At 38.1% G+C, this 21,342-nt stretch overlaps 1 protein-coding gene across 1 annotated transcript in view; it reads left to right on the forward strand.

Annotated features, from left to right (window-relative positions):
- Window positions 1–5,382, forward strand: part of MMP16 (matrix metallopeptidase 16) — a 180,302-nt gene extending 174,920 nt beyond the window's left edge. The window contains exon 11 of the mRNA XM_068158513.1: window positions 868–5,382. Coding sequence (XP_068014614.1) covers window positions 868–1,202 — 335 coding nt within the window. The 3' untranslated portion in view covers window positions 1,203–5,382. The remainder of the gene's footprint in view (window positions 1–867) is intronic.
- Window positions 5,383–21,342: the final 15,960 nt, after the last annotated feature.

Here is a 21,342-nt window from a genome sequence, read left to right on the forward strand (position 1 = left end):
TCCCTAATTTGATTTTCTGTGGACACATTAGTGGTTGCTAAGCCCTTCCATACTGTGTGGGTCAAGCATTGTACTCACTACTCTCAGCAGCTAGCAGCTGGAAAATTGTAAGGAGCAGCTCCCAAAGCAAGCTCGACGAGGCAAGTGGATTAGATGAAATAGCTTTCAACAGTTGTGTGAAGTCACTTGTTCTGCCATGAGAAGCAGTTAAACTATTCAGTCTCTTAGAACTAACCCTTCTCTGCTGGTAACTTCCATCCTTCAGCTGTTACTGACTGTTATCCTTGCTCCTGCCTCAGCATAACACAGGAAAGTTTAAACTACTGTCAGAGTTTTCCAGTAGAAAATACATTCTGATGGAGGAATTTGTCCTGGATCTGTAGGAGCTGATTATACCTTTGCTGCTTTGTTTTTAATAGCTTTAATTTCCTATTTCATTCATTTTCAATGGTGGCTAGGAAAGCCATTCAAATTGCACAACTAGTTAGTGTAGAAGAATGTTCAAATAATCTAAATATTCTGAAAAGTGACAGTGGATAAATGAAGGTTATTTTTTTTTTTTACAGTTTGAGGTGCAAAATATACTTTGCAGGTTTGTTTTGGTTTGGGTTTTTTTGGTAGTAATTGAATAAAATCATAGTTTGTTTAAATTAAATATCTCATCTCTGTGTTAGATTCTCTAGAGACAATAAAGAAACAAAAATTTGTGAAGATTTGGAAGACCTATAACTGAATTTTGTTCTTTACACCATTTTTGGTTTTTTTTTAACTTACAAGATAATTTGATATCAGTAATTTCAGTCATGGTGTGTTGATGATGTTATTTGATCCTATATGACCATGAGTAATTGCAGTTTTCTCCCTTAGGCTTCACATATTTCTACAAAGGAAAGGAGTACTGGAAATTCAATAACCAGATGCTCAGGGTGGAACCTGGCTACCCCAGATCCATCCTCAAGGATTTTATGGGTTGTGATGGACCAACAGATCGAGATAAAGACCGACACAGCCCTCAAGATGACGTTGACATTGTCATCAAACTGGACAACACAGCCAGCACTGTGAAAGCCATAGCCATCGTCATTCCCTGCATCTTGGCCTTGTGCCTCCTCGTCTTGGTTTACACTGTGTTCCAGTTCAAAAGGAAAGGAACACCCCGCCACATACTGTACTGCAAACGCTCTATGCAAGAGTGGGTGTGATATAGGGTTCTAGTTTTTCTCTTTCCCTCACGGGAGTTGTGGTAACTTGAGAGTCAACACAAGAGCTGTTATGCAGTTTCCTAGGTAGAAGCGGGCATCTGTCAGTCTGAAACAAAGCTGATCTTTCAAACCCAGGGGTTTGCCTGTCCTGCGCATGAGTGGCGAATCGCTCAGCTGGGAAGCTTCCATGATACACAGTATCTGCTGTTTCTTCAGTCCTTTGTCTTTCTTTGTCATTTGATTCTAGGCCTTTCCTCTGCACGTTCAATGCCCTACAAACTATCAGGATTAACTAATGAAGAGGAAACCCAAGAAAATCTCCGACGTTTCTACATTTCCCCCCTTAAGGCCTGTTCCCCTTTGAAAATTTTTTTGCTGAAAGTAAATTTTTTTAGAAAAAACACAACAACCCACAACGGAACTTCCAGGAAAGTGAGAAGATCCAAAACAGCTTTGTCTCCAAAGAGGATTGCTTTCTGTTTGCTACGGATAAAGTCCTTTACTCCTACTTCCGGTTTTGTCAGGTGGGAGACTCGGATGACACACAGGACTTCAGACTGTTTGGACAGCCATTTTCCAACAAACAAGGGGCCAAAATATCTGCAATATAGTAACAGCCTTAATAATACATTCATTTTGTGTTTTTTACAGCTGCTCTGGGCTACGTCCTCAATGTTTTAAACTCATTTATATTCATTACAATATCCAAGCAGAACCTTTTTATTGGTTTGTTTGATTTGTGGTCGGTTTTCCTGCATAATCTTTCCCAAGATGTACCAAGCCAACTGCCCCAGGCCTTTTATAGGTCTGTCAGGAGCACTCATTCCAAAGCATGGTAAAAAGCAGTGTGTCTCTGAAGTGGATTTCAGTGAACTAAAGCAACAGTCATGCTACAGAGAAACTTGACGCTCGTATTACGTTGGTGGTGTAACCCTTTGAGAACTATTGCATCCGTTTTCAGAGTCTGGTGGATGTTGATCTTGGTTGTCATTAAATTATAAGATTGTGTTTGGGTAATTCAGGTTTTTAAAGAAAATCAGTTTTTCAAAGCAGATTTCCTGTGACTGCAAGTGAGTGTTTTGAATTATTTGCATTATTGATAGAAAGGGATTTGTAATATAAATAGTGAAAAACAAAAAAAAAAAAGGAAAAAAAAAAGAAAAGGGAAAAGAAAAAAAAAAAAGACCCAGCTATTTTCTGGTTAAAGGAACCAAGCCTATTTTAGTAACTTCTACCACTTACCAAGGGTTTTTCTGAACGGGCAACAGTTTTATAGCTTAGCCTCTTGTCTTAAGCATCTTGGATTTCTCTTTCAAACTACGTTGCATGATAATTCAATTTGCCTCTGCAGAGGTAGGGTTACGGTTTCAAAGGAAAGCTAAAACGATGACTCTGATATTGCATGAGTATCCTCCGGTGTTTTACCCCTTTGCATGTTCATCATAGTTCTCAAAGGGTTAGTCAAATTTCTGGCCTTCAGGCGAACGTGATATCACTGACAGAGCCAAGGGACCACCAAAGCATTTTGTCATTCTGTGTAATTTGTGCTAACAGCAGTATTGTCATTTTCATGTGACCTGCAGAGCAGGTTTGTATCAATAATTTTTTTCCTAGAGAAAAGTCAGCAACTGACAGACCTCTTTATTGATTTAAGGAGCTGCTTCTTGCAGTGATAGGCTTTACAGTCACTGGGCTGTGAACTTATTAAAGATGGTCAGAATGATGCACCCCAAAAGTCAGACACCTGGTTTTTTATGAAAGCCAGGATTTGAGGGGAGTAGCTTTTGCAACAATTAACAGCTTGCCTTGAACTTGATTATTGACCTGTTGACTGTCATTACCAAGTTAAACATTGTCTTCTGTGAACAGCTTCACTCTCTGAATTTCCTCAAAGTGTACTGTCCTATGTCTTTGATCTTTGACCTTTAACTTGCAAACTGGCACAAACTGAAGGGAATCTGGTGTAGTGAATTAACTAAGATGAGTTTTATTTCTTAAAAGGCCTGAAAAGCATTATCCAAAATTTGAAGGAAAAAAAAATAATAATAAAATGGTTGTGTTTTCATAGAAAAGAACTGACACAAACTGAAATATTTGTGATGGATCTGTAGAAGGGTATTTTGCTATGTATACGTGCACACTCTAAAAATGAACTACAGTAGAAGTTGATTTTTATTTAACTTGAATACAATTTCCAGTAAAAAAAAAATAAATGATCATTTCTACAAATAGCTAGTTGTTAATGAAAAGGTTAGAGGAAAGTATTAAAATACTTGAAATGGCCAGTATTGGCTTTTACATAAAATGAAACTTTTATACTACCTTCAGCCAATTTCTTACTGGTTTCTTAATCCACGTAACTGGATCACTTTTTAGAGAGTGTAGGTATATATGCATATATATTATGGTTATTATTATTTTGGTAATGTATAGCTTGACTGCCTTGAATTTATATTTATATTGAGCATAGCATGAAAAATAGTATGCCTTTTTGTTCAATTACATGATTTTATATTGATTTGAGAACTTATTTTATGAACATATGTGGCATGCTATAAAGCATTCCTATTTCGTAGAGCATAAACAGATATACATATGTACGGCTAACAGAAATGAAGATTAGAAAAAGATATAGTTTTACAACAAATGTGCAATGCAGATGGCATTTTGGAGATGTTTTGTAGAGGTACTGCATACTGTAGGTTAGAAGTGCATCAGTATCAGACCATAGCATTATTTAGTAAACCCAGTTCAGTTGCTGCTGAAAAGATAGATGAATTGACAGTTAAGTAACGTAGGATATTTGCTGCACATCAAGCTCACGTGGTGAATTTGGAATTCTTTGCCTGTTTTGTCCTATTTTAAAATGTGTGTGTGTGTGTTTATGTACCTGTAAATGCACACAACCACGCATGCACGCATACAATGCATATTTTAATCCATAGAGACATTTTTGTTGTCGACAACCTACAATAATTTATGTTCTGCCTACAGACAGAACAAAATTATTTACGTTGCTGTTCCATTTTTTTCCTTTGAGTAGTTGGTGGAAAATGCTAACAACACTGCTTGGTTTGCATTTGGTTTTCCTCTACAGTAGAAAAACATTCTAGATTATCTTTAAGTCAGAACAGCATCTCATATGTTTGGGATATTTTTTTGTTTGCTTGTTTGTTGGGGTTTTTTTTTGTTTTCTTTTATTTACTTGAAAAAATCCACTTCAATTTTGCAATCTCTTTCACGGCAGCTTTAACTTTTTTGTGCAACTGTTTCCCTGCCAGTAATGAAGTGCTGAGCATGTTGACTGTTGTTCTTTGATAAGGTAACAAAAATGTTTGTATTTGGAGAACTTAACTTTAATTATGCAGGAAGATAAGTGTGATAAGTCTAGTGCTTGGTATATGGTACATCATAGCTACGTGAATACATGATAAATTGATCGTTTACTCTATTTTCTTTTAGTTAAAAGTGCATATGTATTATAGACAGAGAAAGGGAGAAAAATAATAGTACATTGGCATGTTTATGTCATGCAGAGCAGGATTGTGTCAGCATTTCTATTACTTACTCCTATTTTCGCTAGGTTATAAAGCAGTCCTAAACGTTTGCTTTAAGTAAAAGCAATCTGAGCGATTGTGTTCACTGTAATTCCCAACTACATGCTGGTTTGTTTCAAATTAGAGAAGTTCAGAGTCAATTAGTGATGTTCCCTGGTCTAGTTTTAAGCTCAAATGACTAGCAATTCCAAGACAATGTTATTTTTTTGGGAAACTTTTTTGTTTGTTTGTTTCTTTCTTTCTTTCTTTTCCCATCAGGGCCTATAATTACGAGAATTAAGAAAAAAGAGGTTGAAAGTACTTTCAGTTCTGCAATCTGGGTTCCTGCTTATGTGCCGTAACGTTTTTTTTTTCCCCATGATGTTTTTAATAAACATTTCCATTTTGCTATTGTACTCATCTGTACTGTGGAACAATACAAAACTGAATATGCATTGTGTTAATCACAGTCTATCGAGCTGACTATACAGGGTCGTGTATCTTCAGAGTGCTATGGTCTGTATGATGCAGCGGGCCAGAGTAGATGATGGCAGTGTTTCCTCTGGCCTTTTAATGTATAAAACCTATGGAAAGGTTACTGACTGTAGACAAAAAAATTAATTTTTATCAAAAAAAAAGAAAAATACCTTTAAAAAACGATGTAACTGTATATTTACTGAATAGGCTGGGATGGAGAGACTCAAATGGCTCCAAAGGAGCCCTTTCAAGTCTCCTGAATAAATGTAATACGTATTTTATATCTTCCTATGAAATTTTGTTCTTTTTCTTCTTTCAAAGTGGGGCAAAGGGAGGGGATAATTAAAGAAAAAAGTTTGGTGGGTTTTGGTTTTTTTTAAGGCTAATTTTGTGAATGAGAATGACAGGAGCAAAGAGATTCAAACATAAGGGGCAGACTTACACTTTTTCTTAGAAGTGTAACTCACCTCCCTGGTGTTTTGTTCAAGACCTCTGTACCATTCACACTGTGGGTTAAGAACAGAGTGTAAGGCTTAATTTTTCAGTTTGCAGCTTTTTTCTTTTATCCTTTTTTTGGGGGGTGGGGGGAAGGGGTGTCTTACTTCACAATCTCAATGTCAGTTAAATGTAGCTTTTGGTACCAAATTATATAGAATCAAATTCTAGGTGGTTAGACAAAAAAAAAAGTATGTAGAATAGAAAGTAGGTCTGGCTATATGCAATGGAAGCATTACATTCCTATTCTAGTTTTCTTTTTGTTTTGCATTTGAACCATCTCTAGGGCAAACCTTTAAAAAGACACATAGCAAAACTGATCAGTGAATGTTCCAGACACTGCATTTTAAAGAAAGTAGAAATGTAAGCTACCACACCATTAGCAGCCTAAATTGGAGACAACACAAGATGACTGACTTGAGGAGGAAGAATATGACTGCAGGGACTTGCTCTGTTCTGGCTCCCATATTTTCTCACAACATGGCTGAATTTTTGTCACCAATTGCAGGGGTGGAGGAAGCTGTGCACTGTGGCGGTAGGAGATGTGGAGCAGCCACTACAGAGTAACAGCCCCCTGTCACCTTTTGTTGTTGTCAAGACTGTCTAAGGGCACCTCTGTTTCAAGAGGTGTAAACAGATGACTGCAGCCCTGTGAGACTTAAGGGAAATCATTGTTATCAGTGAAGGAAACAAATGTCACTGGCCATTTAGGTGTTCAGCTATGCTGTAAATCAAATGATATTGTGTGGGAGCTGAAGAACAGATAACACATTATTGAATACAATGGTATAGCTGTGACTGATACACCAGCGCTGTACTGTTTGGTGTGCTTCCTTAGCTCACACTGCACAGATTGCAGACAGAGTGGTTCACGTGAGAAAAGACCATTTAAACATATGTCAGTTACAAAACTAGGTGTAAATGCACCATGTACTCATGAAATTAATCTTTGATTTAATGCATCCAAATTAATGTGTTGTCTGACACTGGTCTCATGAAGAAATGTCATGTGTGAGTCAAATCTGTCTAACCCTTTCTTGTGATTTGCCATCTGAGATTTCAGAGAGTGATAGAGAAAGACATTAGGAAACCATATTATGAAGCATTATCAGTATGTGAGCACAGCCAGCATTTGTTCCTAAAACCAAAAGGTATTTCAAAGAAACATGCAGAAAGCATTAAACATTCGCATCCTCAACAGGTCTTGTTTCCCAATATAATTAATCTTAATTTTAGAGGCAGAGAAGACATAAATGAAGAAATGCTGGTGTCAGCTAGCACACTGAAGACATTACATTTAGGGATGTGTGTGTGGCATTGTGCTACTTGCTGTCACAGTAAAAATACATGAACAGTGATGATTACATGTACCAGCCATGTATGATGACGCAAAGGTTTCCAGTCACACTGCTTATTTCTTCTCCTTCTGTAGAATGACATTGTCCACAGATGATGATTATAATAGCCACCACATAAACCAAAGCTTTCTGTTTAGTTAGTAGTAATTTCTACCCAATGAAATTGAATCACATACTTTTTATAACTACAGCCTTAATCTCCTTGGCAAGCTATCAGCATATCGTAATTCACAGCCTTTTATGCCTGTTTTTTTTTTCTTTGGTTGTGTTTTTTTTTGCTGTTGCAGTAAAATATATACTGAACATTCTCTCCATTTTGCCATCTGGCACTTAACACATGGAATGCTTACTTTCATTCTGTGCCATTCGTATGTCCTGGATCAGCCGTTTGCCCATGCATCACTCTGGGAACTGGCTTTCTGGGAAGTTGGATTAGCAACAGAAGGCTGGGATAAAGTAACTTCCTAAAGTACCTGGTTAGCCCTTAACAATATGGCAGCAGAGTTTAAAGAGGTTTTAATGAAGTATTATATTACTTACCCACCAGCAACTGAACAGTGTAACTCTGCCAATCAGTGCATGCCCAGATGGGTTCACCACTTTCAAAGAGTAGTGTGCTAAACCAGAAAGCAATGTTTCTAATCCATATTTGCATCCTGATGTGATGGCATAGTTTACCCAGTCTACATGTATATTCGTAGCTCACATGGCTGTACATACATCATCTACCTTGTGGAAGCTGAGTGCTTAGGGTCAGCTGATCACCAGTGCCAAATCGTTTCTAAGGTGTGAACACTTTTTTTCCCCCTTACTATGAGTTTACAACCTCAAAGACTGTAGGTTTTGTTCATATTGTAAAATGATGGTTTCTGACACTCTTTGTCAGTGTTCACAATTATGTCTATAGCTCAAAATGTACAATTTTACAACTGATACATTCTAGTTGAAGTGCACAACCCTATATTTAGGCATAACAATGAATCTAAACAGAAGTTCACATATTGTATATGCTGTGCTTTGCTATTGCCACGAAGTTGTCAGTGCTTACATACTGATCATCTTCATATTTTTATGGGCTTACCATGTCGAAGTTGTCTCTGAGCAGTTTGTCTACCTGGATATAAGTGGAGTTATATAAGATAGGAAAAGGTTCTTGTGATGGTGTGTCTATTAAGAAGACATCATCACTAAGCTACAGTGCTGTTTTAAAATCATTGTGACAACTACAATTCATACCTGCAAGGCGTAGCTGCAGCTCATTATCTACGTGTCTCTGTTTTATCTCATATGATAAAGTGCTCTGAATTCTGGCCATGCATCATGAGGAAGATGAAAATTATTAAAACAATTTTTCAGGATAGCCATAGTCAATACTCACATAACTCACAGAAGAGATTATTATACCCAAGAAAATTTAATCTTGAATAGGAATCCAGAATTGAAGGGACGTGTGATGATACAAATAATGTATTGCCAGCTCTTTCTCAATTTAATGCAGTTGGTAAAGCATTATCAACTAAGTATATGCCTAGCATCCATCTTTGCTGTGTTTCCAAAACCATGCAGACATCTCCTCTCAGTTCATGCACAGTATTGTCTTACTGTGTCTGGTCAGAAAAACATTTTATAGGATAGATCAGGGATTATGATCTCCTTCTTGTTATCCAAGACATGCAGGTCATCAGCATGCATTCCTTTCAGGGTGGTAGTCCTTAGATCACAGTGGTGACCAATACAGATTTAAAGGAACAACCTATTAAAATATTAAGTTAAATTAGTCATTAACTGGTTTAAAAGGTAGTCATGAACATAACAAAGAAGTTAAATTAGTCATGAACTTTCTTTCCCTACCTCTAGGATGCACAGGAAAGCCAAATAGGTCTTTCAGTCAATGACTGCAGATAGACACAGAAAGAGCAGCATCTGGACATTTCCATTTTTCATTTCCAGAAGAATATAAGAAAAGAAATTAGAAGTGTTTGAATTACAATTGCAAGTACAAAATCAGTGTGTCAGAAATGGGAGGAGCCAAGAGCCACAGACACAACTAAAATTGCAAGTAATTGCTATGTTATCAACAATAAAAAGAGATATTGTCAGGAATTTGGTGGTAGCTTTGAAAGTATTATTTGTCTGCAATAAGTAGGATACCTGTTAGGCTGTAGAAAGTCCACTGGATTCTCTATTTGTTGTCATAGTCCACCAGAGAGCAGTGAGTCAAAAAGCTTCTCAGTACATAGCTACTCTTAACCTGCCTAGAAATAGATGGAGTTCATTATTTATCTGCTACAATCAAAAGTCTTTCAAAAGACATTTAGGAAAATTAACATTAGCCTGAATTTCTGTGCAAAAACTTCTCACAATGAAATGTTCTTACATCTGTTTTCAGAAGTTAGATCCAAAAATGTGTTCATATTTGAAGAGCTTCACTGGATGAAATACTGAAAGGCAAAGAAGCTTTTATCTCTTAGAGTCTATATTACATCCATGTATCTTTACTTCCAGGATATCTCAGCCTTGAAGTGTTTGATGTACTAGAAATACATTTATGACCTCTGGATGGCTCATTTATTGTTATTTCTTCATGTAAATTGACAATTATGATCAAACTTCTGATTCTCTACACTCTTTTTTCCCTGAGCCATGACGTTAAGGCACTTTTTAATTTCATATCTTCTTGGTAGTAAGAAATGATCTGTTCACTATACTAAGAAAAGAAGAAAATATCATTTTGTTGTCTGTCTTATTTAATGACAGACATCTTTTTACAATCTGTCCCTAGGAAATTCAGGTTTTTGTGTCTGTGATGGAGATGTAGTACCTTTTAAAAACCTCCTGTGCACATCTGAGGAGCTTGATATGTATCTTTCACTAATTGTATTTTTCTGTGTCTGTTCCCCAACACAGAGCTCCCTCACTTCAGATTGTTGAAATCTCTGCTGTCCATTGACACTGCCATCCTTTAAGTCTTTTATGGAAATAACATGGTACAGCCAGCACTGACCATCATGGACTCTTTATTTGCATCCTGTGGCTACTTGCCCAGTCTTGCGTACAGCAATGTAACGGCAGAGGCCTCTCATCTTTTCTGCCAGCCATTGCAAACCATTTGTGTGTTTCTGTGAAAGATGAGCAGTCTAGAAAGCTGCATTTTGAAAATGGTTTGATTATTTCTGGTGGTTCCTTTTCTGATCTTTAACCTTTCCTGTGCATTCCGATGCCTATAATCTGAGTCATTCACAGAATAATTATATGGCTGGACTCCATCCGCTACCTAGTCATGAGGTCTGTGGTGACAGGTTGGACTCGATGATCTTTGAGGTCTCTTCCAACCTTAGGAATACTGAATAATTGAGGTCATACATATACATCAGCTACCATTACATTACTGCTGTAGCACCACACCTTAGCACTGATCCATGGCAGAATGCTTTTCTTTTATGCATTGTTTTCTGGTTGATCCTAATTTTTAGGTATCATAAATAGCACATTTATGAAGAGCTGTCTCTGACATCTGCTACAGTAGTCTGGGAATCAGATTCATTGCATGGCTCAGCCACAGTTTGCAGAGGAAGTTGCAAGTGTTTGACTTCTGTAGGTTTATTGCATAAGTGTTCCTGTATGATCAGAAGCTGCTCCTTGCCAGTCCTGTGGTTAGTATTCTGAGCAGTTAGAGCATGCCCAGCTGTTTTTGTCAGTGTGTAGTCAATCAGAATTTAACATGTACAGGAAGGATACATTGTTTTCCATGCTTCATACACATTCTTGTTTCTCTTATTTTCTGAATAGCATGCACAATGCTTTCTAAGTGCTATACCCTTTTATCTACCAGAACCTGATTTCTTCCTTAGTTCTGCTTGTTAGGAGTTATTTTAGCAGCTGATTCTATTTTCCATCTTGTAGCCATTTCTTCCTCCCTGTAATTCCTTGCAGTTCTGGCAGATATTGTTCTGGTTCCAATATGTTAGCTAGAAGCTACTACAATTGTGACTCTTCCCACACTGTGACTTGCTTGTTCACCCTCTGCCTCTGAGAAGGAGGAAATTGGCCTTTCAAGCGGAGACAAGGATTTCAGTGCAATTGTTAGGCTATCTCTGAAAATGTCTTGACACAGAACTTGGCCATAAAATTCACACATTGTTAAACATCAACTCTTTTCAATCTCAGCTTCTTGAACCACCCAACAATTTACAAAGCCTGACAAATGAGTCAGAATATGGATGCAATGCTTTCTCTGTGTGACACAAATATATCAGTTTTATTCCTTTTCCTCTGCATAGCCCCACGTGCATTTCATGCCGATGTTTGGCTCATCAGGATATGAGTTAATAACAAAATAACTGGAGCATTTATTTGCTTTCTGCAACTAAATTTCATTTTATTATTGTTATTTTTATTTTATTGTATTTTATGTTATTGGCTCACACAGCATTCTATACAGTAACCTTTTTATAACTGACATATGTTATTCCTTCAGGTAGCTTCTACTGACAAACACAAAGCTTGTTTGTGTGCAAACGCAAGGCTGACTAAATGGTGCTAAAGTGTATTATGACTGTCAGATATAATCAGGCAAAATTTTGTGGTGCTTAGACTGATTTTTTTCATTGATTTTATTGATCAATGCATTGAACAGTGTTTTATTATACACGAGTTGTCTTTTATTATTGAATCAAGACATCGTAGTGCATTGTTAAACAAAATGGGTTAATCAATCTATGTAACAGCTCACCAAGCTATTATATCTTAAACTCCTTAAAATGTTGTGTCATTAAAGGTCAAGGAGTCATGATAATAATCTCATTGCTGTAGACCATTAACATGACTGAAGATTTTCAACAAAGTACTTATGTTTACAATGCTATAACCCTTTGACTGCTGCGGCAACCTTTAACCACAGAAAGTCTCATGCTAGAATCATCATTATGGTTCTTGCCATGGCAATCAAAGAGTTAAGGGCTGTGCAGTGATTTGTTTTATATTTATTAATTTATATTTATTTTTTTGTTTTCATTTGAGAAAGGGGGAATTGGGGTGGGGCAGTTCTTGTCTGCTGTAAGTGTCTTAACCAAGGGAAGGGTTAAAATGGCTTTTTTATACTCTTGCATCTTATGTACTTACCATCGTTTCATTGTGTTGTAATTAAAAAAAAAAACCAATCTGTCAATAAATAAGAGAACAGGAAAAAAGTTTCATAAAGACATTGTGGTTTAATTGGTATATATTACTGTAAGATGTATAGCTGCTGCTCTTGAGATGTGTAACATTGCAGCCAACTTTTCGTTCCAAAAGAGGAATGCCTAGCTGATGATGACAGTGTGTAGCCACATTATCGATATATCTTGAGTATGACCAAGAAATTAAACCCCCCCCATATTGGTTAATTTTCCTAATCAAAATACAGTACAAAACACTGTTTTGTGAGAAAGAGAGGTGGAGTGTGTGACAATGGACCTGATTTTATAATGTGTGATGGGCTAGTCAGATTTCTGTCACAGCCACTACAAAAATGATGAGGACATGGCTGAATTTTTCCCTCCTCTGTTGTGTGCAAGTAGAACTAAGGTAAGTAAAATGTAAAGAAAATGTGAATGTAATAATTCAGATTAGGAATTAGATGAAGAATAAACCAAACAAAACCAAAGTATAGTTTTCACAGAATCAGAATCACAGAAGCAACCAGGTTGGAAAAGACCTCAAGAGATCATCAAGTCCAACCTATTGCCTAATACCTAACACCTCCTGACAACTAAACCATGGCTTCAAGTGTCACATCCAAACTTTTTTTGAACACCTCCAGGGATGGTGACTCCACCACCTCCCCAGGTAGCACATTCCACTGGCCAATTACTCCGTGAAGAACTTTCTCCTCATCTCAAGCCTAAACTTCCCCTGGTGCAGCTTGAGACTGTGTCCCCTTGTTCTGGTGCTGGTTACCTGGGAGAAGAGACAAACCCCCACCTGTCTCCAACCTCCTTTCAGGTAGTTGTAGAGAGCAATAAGGTCTCCCTTGAGCCTCCTCTTCTCCAGGCTAAACAACCCTTTTCAATATTGAAATAAAAACACAATAAAGCACAGACTAAGATATAAAGGAGAGCTTTGTAAAAACTTAGCCATCCAGCTCAGCTTTTCAAAGATCTGTGTTCTTCCCATGTCCTCATAAATCATCTTAGGCTATAAGATCATAGAGGTCTCCTACACCCATGCATTATGTATGGATGTATGAAAACCTCTGTTTGAGATTCCTAGCAAGAAAGAAAACAATGCTTGTAAGCTGAACTGAGTGCCAACTTATCACATCTCTAAGGTGCCTGAAAGCTCACCCTTTTTCATTGTAAATCAGAGCTGTCTGTGTTTCACACTCTATAAAAGTCACAAGCAGGTCATCATTTAAAAAAAAATAAAGGAAAAAATAGGAATTCCATTATTTAGCTGATTAAAGGGAGAAGGAAAATTGAATAAAACAGATGCTACAGATGTCACACAAGAGACAAAAAGGCCCTTGCCTGAGCATTGTCTGCAAATGACTGACAGGAAAAACTTCAGTTCTGAATGAAAGAGTTAGGGAAGTGTCTTAAATATTTTAGCATCTTAAGTTCAGAGAAGTGTGTTGTTTCTGTAAGACATGAATGAAAACAATTTCCAAACTGATCCATGGTTTTTTAGTACCATTCACTTCACATAGATAACCAGGCCACTTAAGGCAGTAAACATATTAGTAGATATTTAGCAGGCCCAATTAAATATGAGAAATTTGGTGCCAGAACTCAATCTTTTTCAGATCTATTTTCACACAATTATATGGCAGATGATTAGATATCATAAAAGAATGTTTGGGGGCCCAAATTCAAGATTTAGTTTGTAATTAAGACAGAGCAGGTTAACCAATTAGACAAATTGGTTAACCAATTAGACAAAATAGTTGGGCTAGGTTAGCCAATTAGGCAAAATTAATTATGCATAACAGATACCCTTAATCACTGCTTGCCAACCACTTTTATGCTACTTGTTTGAAGTATTATGAAGAGTGAAATCAACTATCTCAATAACTGCCAATAGAACTAAAACTTACAAATACTTTCTTCAGTTCTAAACACCATGCAATTTTGTGAAAACTGCTCCTTCTTCACTCAAAAGAAGATGAGGATAAAAAAACATAGGTATTTTGTAGATTACCTACTAAGCCAAGTAGGAAAACACCAGGGCACTTACTGTTACTTGTGAGGTTTGCACTTTGAAGACCATTATGTAGTCCAAAAGCCTGCAGTACAGGTGGGTCAAACTGCTTTTTCTGCAAGTATATTGGCAATGGCAATGTGCTGCTGCTGGTGGTGGTGAAAATGAGCCTGTGTTGGTAAAGAGATTATTGCTATAAGACATGCAAAGTTTAGATGCATATCGGAAACCTCCTTTGCTAGTACATAAAGATAGATCCTGGTCAATCCCTAATCAATGTTACAGTATCACACAGTATTGCCAGGGTTGGAAGAGAACTCGAGGATCATCGAGTCCAACCTGTCACCACAGACCCATGATTAGACCATGGCACCAAGTGCCATGTTAACCCAAGTCACTTTCTACTCAGAAGGAGGTACGTTGCGATCCTCCTCTACACAAACATTGAGAATGCCAAGGAGCTTTTCCAAGACTTAACAAACCCATATTTTCTGACTCCAGTGTTTGTCACATTAAATGCAACATAGAGATATTTTCACTTAAGTGCCTCTTTCCCCCAGGAAATTGTTATGCGCTCATTTTTAATCAGAAATATTCAAGTTGTAACTCAGGAGAACCAGAGTGGGTAAACCATATCATTGAAGACATATCCAAGAAAAGAATAAAAGGTTATTTGAAAAAAATTGATACTTTTGGAGAATTTTTATATTAGTATTTCATGTCTACAAAGTTTCCAAGCTGACATGAGTATCGTTGCTACCACACCGTTCAATATATTAATGTGGTTTGGTTTGCAACTCATTCATCGCTTTGCCAAGTCCCTGTAAGAAACAATTCCTAAAGAGCATGCTTAATTTCTTAGATGCTTGTGTGAAGTTACTGTCATTAATCACCATATTGATTCTCTTTCTTCGCTTCTGCAAGGTTCTTCTCTTTAAAACGTTCCCCTGAAGTGACACGTGGAGGCATCCTTGTTAGCCGTGACTGGCTCGCTGGCTGTCTAATTGCTAAATAAGAGATTCATTGTGCAGTGCTTTTGTGTTGTGGTTCATAGATAATTTTTGCTTTGATTTCTGGCATCAATGAAACGTTCTCACCATGACAAATGATGAAGTGTGGCTGCACTCCCATTGTTTCTACACCCGGTATTTGTTATTCTCTCGCACTGGCCAGCTTCCCACTGCATGTCTTTGCTCATATTGTGACTACAGTAATAGATTCAGGTTAAAGAAATTCCTGGAGAGTCTTTCTATTGATGTTGTTCTTCTGTAAGGAAATACTGTTACACAGGCTTGACTAGTTTTGCAAGGACGATATGGAGTACTTCAACACAGTCATAGGGGCAAATAACTTTGTTCCCAAATCTCTTCCAGGTCTTGTTTCCCTGACAGTTCACACTGTGTGTACATGGCAGATTTTCTTTTGGAATGCACTAGCTAAGGCTTTCACAGATTTTTTACTTCTTTTTCTTTTGGGAGGCAGTTATTCCAGGAATCACTCTGGTATATGGGATAAGATAGCATCATCCCTTCTGTATGATCCTAGCAGGTATAACACTTTCAGGCATAAGACATGTTTTGAAAATAGCTCAATTAAAAAATAAGTAAAACCTCACAGTTCACAAGTTCAGTTCAGTTAGAAGAATGATGAGTTTATAAGTATTGTTTGGTTTTAACTGACACCCAGGGAGACACTGCTTAGACTCAGAACCATAGCAAATTCAGAGGTAAAGAAAGACTTTCTCCAAGGCTGGCCTAGTCAGAAAACAAGTTTGTGATACAGGAGCTTAAATACCCCTTAAAAGTCTAGCAAAGGGCATAACTGCCAGCTTGTACCTCCTAACCTGTGCCTAATGCAACTGCATCAGGGCTCCATCTGACTATAATAGATGTGTATCCTAGCTGGTGGCCTTAAAAAGGCCATTGAACAGACAGCTACATTTAGGACTTAATTTAAGACTCCTTTTCTTGACAACATGTGCAAGTTAAATGAATTGTATCCCTTTCACCCCTCAGCTGGGACAACAGAGATGCAGGCAATATGGAATGATGTTGAATATAAGATGCTGGGAACAGCAACACTTGGAGATCTTGCACAACTGAAATAAATGTCAGCACTGTCAGGAATCACAGTGCAAAGAGAAAGAAAAATCATGGAAAGGAAGCTCAACACATGCTTCTCTGCAGTTAAATATGTAGCATGTGCTTGCACACCCAGCTGTTCTACACTGGGCCCTGCTCAGGTGACAGCCAAACCTGAGAGGTCCATGTATAAGTGCCAGAGAGAGATACCATTTCCAAGAGTACCACTGTGGTGGGTTGACCACTCTGTCACTCCTTTCCTCAGCTGGATATGACAGAGAAAATACAGGTTCAGGTAAGGTTTTGTAGGTTCAGGTAAGGACAAGGGAGATCACTCCAAACACTGTCATGGGCAAAGCAGACTTGATCTGGGGAAATGAGTTTAATTTGTGGCAAATCAAATCAGAGCAGATTTATAAGAAATAAGTCCAAATATTAAAGACATCTTCCCTCCACCCCTCCCTTCTTTCTGGGTCACAGTCTTGTTTAAGCATCCACCTGCTCCTGTCCTCCATGGGCTGCAGGGGGATATCTGCTCCACCATGGACTTCCATGGGCTTTAGAATGACATCCTGTCTTACCGTGGTGTTCACCAGGGGCTGCAGAGCAATCTCTGCTCTGACACATGGAGCACTTCTCATTCCTTTGTCATCATCCTTGGTGTTACAAAGTTGTTTCTCATACTCTTACTCCTCTCTTCTCTGGCTGCAATTGCTGTTTTGTAGCAACTTTTTCCCCTTCAATATGATATCACAGAGGTGGTACCATCATCAGTGCCTGGCTTGGCCATGGCCAATGATGGGTCCATCTTGGAGCCAGCTGGCATTAACTCTGTCAAACATGGGGAAAGCTTCTCACAGAAGCCACCTCTGTAGCCCTTCCATCACCCAAACTTTTCTGTGCAAAGCTAATACAACCACTCCCTGATTTCTTTTGAAGCAACTAAAATTCAGATATAGGTAAGTTGCTCTTATCACATTTAAGAAAGATGCCTTCACAGGTTCATTATTGAAATCCATGTGAAAAGCAGTAAAGACCAGAGTGTTTAGAAAGGGTATTTATGATTCATGAAGTCTGGAAATTAATTTTGACAGTGGAGTTGCTGTTTACCCAACTTGTGTGGAAATCTGGACCGTGCACATTTTTCTGACTGTGTTACTTACCAATAACAGGCACAATCAGTAGTTAAAAAGGAAGCAGCAGAATAAAACCCTATTAGCAGTACCAGGAAAATAAAAAATACCAGGCTATGAGAAGACTTCTTAAATCCTTTGATATGAAAGGGACTTTGGCTAACACCATAAAGTCCTAACGACCTTTGAAATCACAAACAGGGAATTGTAATCTCATTTAAATGTTAATTAAATGAATTGAACTGAAGTGGTTCAGAGAGACACAAAATTGGAAGTTCTGAAGATTAAATCACTCCTTTGACAGATCAGACTACATGGTGTGGCACAGTATGTATGCCTCTGCTGATGTGGACTGCAGGAACAGTTTCTTGAGGGACCAAAACTCTCACGTCACCTCTTCTACCTCTCTCCAAATCACACTGGTACGATCTTACACGCCTGTTTATCTCAGAAGCTGTACAGTTCATGCAGAGCTTTCTTCTTTATAGATAAAAGTAATTATTTTAGCACTAGTAATCTTACTCCCCCATGTCTCTTTCCCTTCATACCCTTTACATGGATTAGTACAGCAGTTAGTCCCAGTCTGCAGCCTGGCAACCTCAGGAGTTCCTCTAGAGCTGATTATTTCCATCTGTATAGAACACAAATTGGTTCTGCAGCTGCTTTTGTAGCCTTGTGGCTAGAGTGGAAAAGATATCTAGGTGATGGCAACACTAGCCTAACTGGAATAAGATTCAACTTCCCAGCTCAGTCATTTTGCCTTTTTTTTGACCCTTGGTGAATTGCATAATCACCACTGGCCAGCTGTTGTAATACTCTGCATTGAAATGAGTACAGTTGCTAGTACAGAGTTGTGTGTCTGAGCTTTCCATACTCTGAGCACTGAAAATAAGATTCATAATAATCAACTTGTTGAGTAAGGTAATGTTTAAGCTTACTACAAAGAAATACTGGAAAAGAAGACAGCATAACTGCATTTAGCCACCAGACAGAAGAAGAGATAGGCACATCTGCAGCTCTGGGTCATCAGAATTGATGAATTAGATAAGTTGCAGATTTGGAAGTGAATGATTCCTTCAAGAATGGTCCCTCAGGATGTGGGGATGTCTGTCTCTTGGGAATTAGATGGCCTTCACCAGTTCAGTCTTCTTTGTAACTTAAAGTGGAAAATGTAAATATTTAATCTCCAGAGGGGTTTTGTCATCCATGTGCTTAATCCAGAGTAAGAAGAAGGATTTTAAATATTTTATTTCCTCAGTATTTCTTAGTATTGTTTTTCACCTCAACAGGCATTTGGAAAACATTATGGCAACTGGTGTGATTCTGAACCCCCTCTCCAGTGAAGAGTGCAGAAAGAATTTAGGCAGTAGACTAGATAAAAAAGCAAAGTGAATCTCTTAAAATAGGTCACTGATAAATTCTGAGAGTATTCTGTAGTTCTTCGTGCTTTCAAGGCTTCATTTGTCAAAGCAAGTTCATACCTCTAGGGAAATGTATTTAAGAAAAGGTGAGAACGCTCCACAGGTGGTGATGACTGAGGAAAAGAGGTGAGAAACACCCCTGCAATCACCAGGGGCAGAGAAGAAGGAAAGGGAGGAAATGCTCTGTCTGCTGGAGCAGAGATTCCCCTGCAGTCCATGCAAGAGACCATGGTGTGTAAATATGCACACTGTAGCCCAGGGACCATGTGCTCAACCCAGTTCCTCCTGAAGGATTGCTGCGTGTGGAAAGGTCCCATGCTTGAGCAAGGAAAAATGGTGAGGAGAAGGGAGCTGCACAGAGGAACTATTACAGAATACTCCCATTCCCTTTCCACTGACTGAGGAGGAGAGATGTAGGAGAATGAAAGATGAAGGTGAGTCTGGGAAAAAGGGAGTGGTGAGGGGAAGATGGTGTTTTAACTTGTCTTTGTTTCTCATTATCCAAACCTATTTTAATTGGCAATAAATTATTTCCCACCGGCTGAGACTGTTTTGCCCATGATAATTATTGATCTTCCTGTTATTATTGCAACCCATCAGGTTTTGCATTCTATTTGCTGCCTATGTGGTGCTGAGGAGGCAGCTGTGTGGGTGTCTGGGTGCTAGCCAAGGTTAACCCTCCTCAGCTCTTCTTTATTTTACTTTATTGATACTACTCCTGGCACTGTTTTTGTGGCACAAAATTCTGTAGAGCTGCAAAAGTCTCTATTTATGTGAAGAGTGGAAGAACATGGAAGGGAGAATTATCTTCCTGGATGTGATTGCCACAGCATCAGCCTAAGTTGAAATGTAAGTATAAGATGGTGAAAAATAGTTGGTTGGATAAAAGGTATCAAATTTCTGAAGTGTTCTGAAGGTACTAGGGGAAAAAAGAAAGAAGAAATAACTGATTTATAGTTGTGCTATATCATGTCTTCCTAAAATTGCTTCAGGACTGGAAGATGGTTAAAATAGCAACAATTTTTTAGAGAGCTTTGTGCAAAATCTCAAAAGCTGCAGCTAAGTAAACTGTCACATCTAGTTATCAAACTGACCTTCAGAGAGGGATTTGTAAACATATGGATAAATATGGTATATGAAAGTGGAAGCAGAATTATCTCAGAAGCAAAATAACCTATCAGAGTTCTCAAAAAAAAATGTAAGTAATGCTAAAAACGTTGATGTACTTCTCTGAATTTCCAAAAGGCATCTTAAATCAATTTATCCATGACAGCAAAGGAGGCAAAGTCCTCAGATGGATGAGCAAGTTATTAAACTGCAAGGGGAGAAAAAAAAAAGAAAGCATTATTACCTAGTTTCAGCAATCAAAAACATAAATAAACCTCACATGAGTCTCTGTTAGGGGTTATATGACAAAGTTTGCTGATGATACTAAAAGCAATAAAGACAAGGAATGAATGTTAACAATCATAAATGAAATGGCATATATATGAAATTATGTACAAGTGAAGCACTTAGGAAGAAATAAAATTGGTGTATATAATTATGTTTTCTGAGCTAAGTATTAATGTTTGAGGAAAGCTCTTAAGAATAGAAGAAAAAGAATCCATGAAAGTGTCAGTTCAATATACTGCAACAGTGAAGAAAAGCAAATGAAATGTTAGAAGTCGTTGGGAATGGAATAGAGAAAACAAAATAACAATAATAAAAAAATATCATTGTGCTGCTGTACAAATACATTACACCCTGCCTCTTGAATTCTAATTGAAGCTCTACCTCCTTTTCTCCACTTGCCTGCCAAAATTTGTATAGTAGTGAGGTAATAATATTGCACAGTGTAGCTGTATTTGGGTAAAGGCCACTAGAATACATAAAGTTATGAAATAAGTTTCTATTTGACAAGAAATACAGGACTTGACAAAAAAAGATAACTAAGGGGAAACCCCCCAGGCATTCATACAATCCTGATTTTTACACCAAGCATATAGGAAGTTATTTTTCGCTACCTTCTTGCCACAGTTTTGAGCCTAATGAAACTAATAGGCTGGCTTAAAGTATCACAGTATCACTTAGGTTGGAAAGGACCTCGAGGATCATCGAGTCCAACCTACAGACCCCATGACTAGACCATGGCACCAAGTGCCACATCCAATCTCCCCTTGAATGCCTCCAGGGTCGATGACTCAACCACCTCCCTGGGCTCAGTGAAGAACTTCCTCCTCACCTCGAGTCTAAACCTCCCCTGGCGCAGCTTGAGACTGTGTCCCCTTGTTCTGGTGCTGGTTGCCTGGGAGAAGAGGCCAACCCCTTCCTGGCTACAAGCACCTTTCAGGTAGTTGTAGAGGGCAATGAGGTCACCCCTGAGCCTCCTCTTCTCCAGGCTAAAGCTAGCCAAAGCAGACGCTTTACGCAGCACACACATAAGATGCTTATCTACTTGTTACAAATTGTCATAGACAATAA

The sequence above is a fragment of the Melanerpes formicivorus genome, unplaced genomic scaffold (assembly GCF_026170545.1).
Source record: "Melanerpes formicivorus ecotype bairdi unplaced genomic scaffold, bMelFor1.0.p_v2 SCAF_40, whole genome shotgun sequence".
Taxonomy (NCBI): domain Eukaryota; kingdom Metazoa; phylum Chordata; class Aves; order Piciformes; family Picidae; genus Melanerpes; species Melanerpes formicivorus.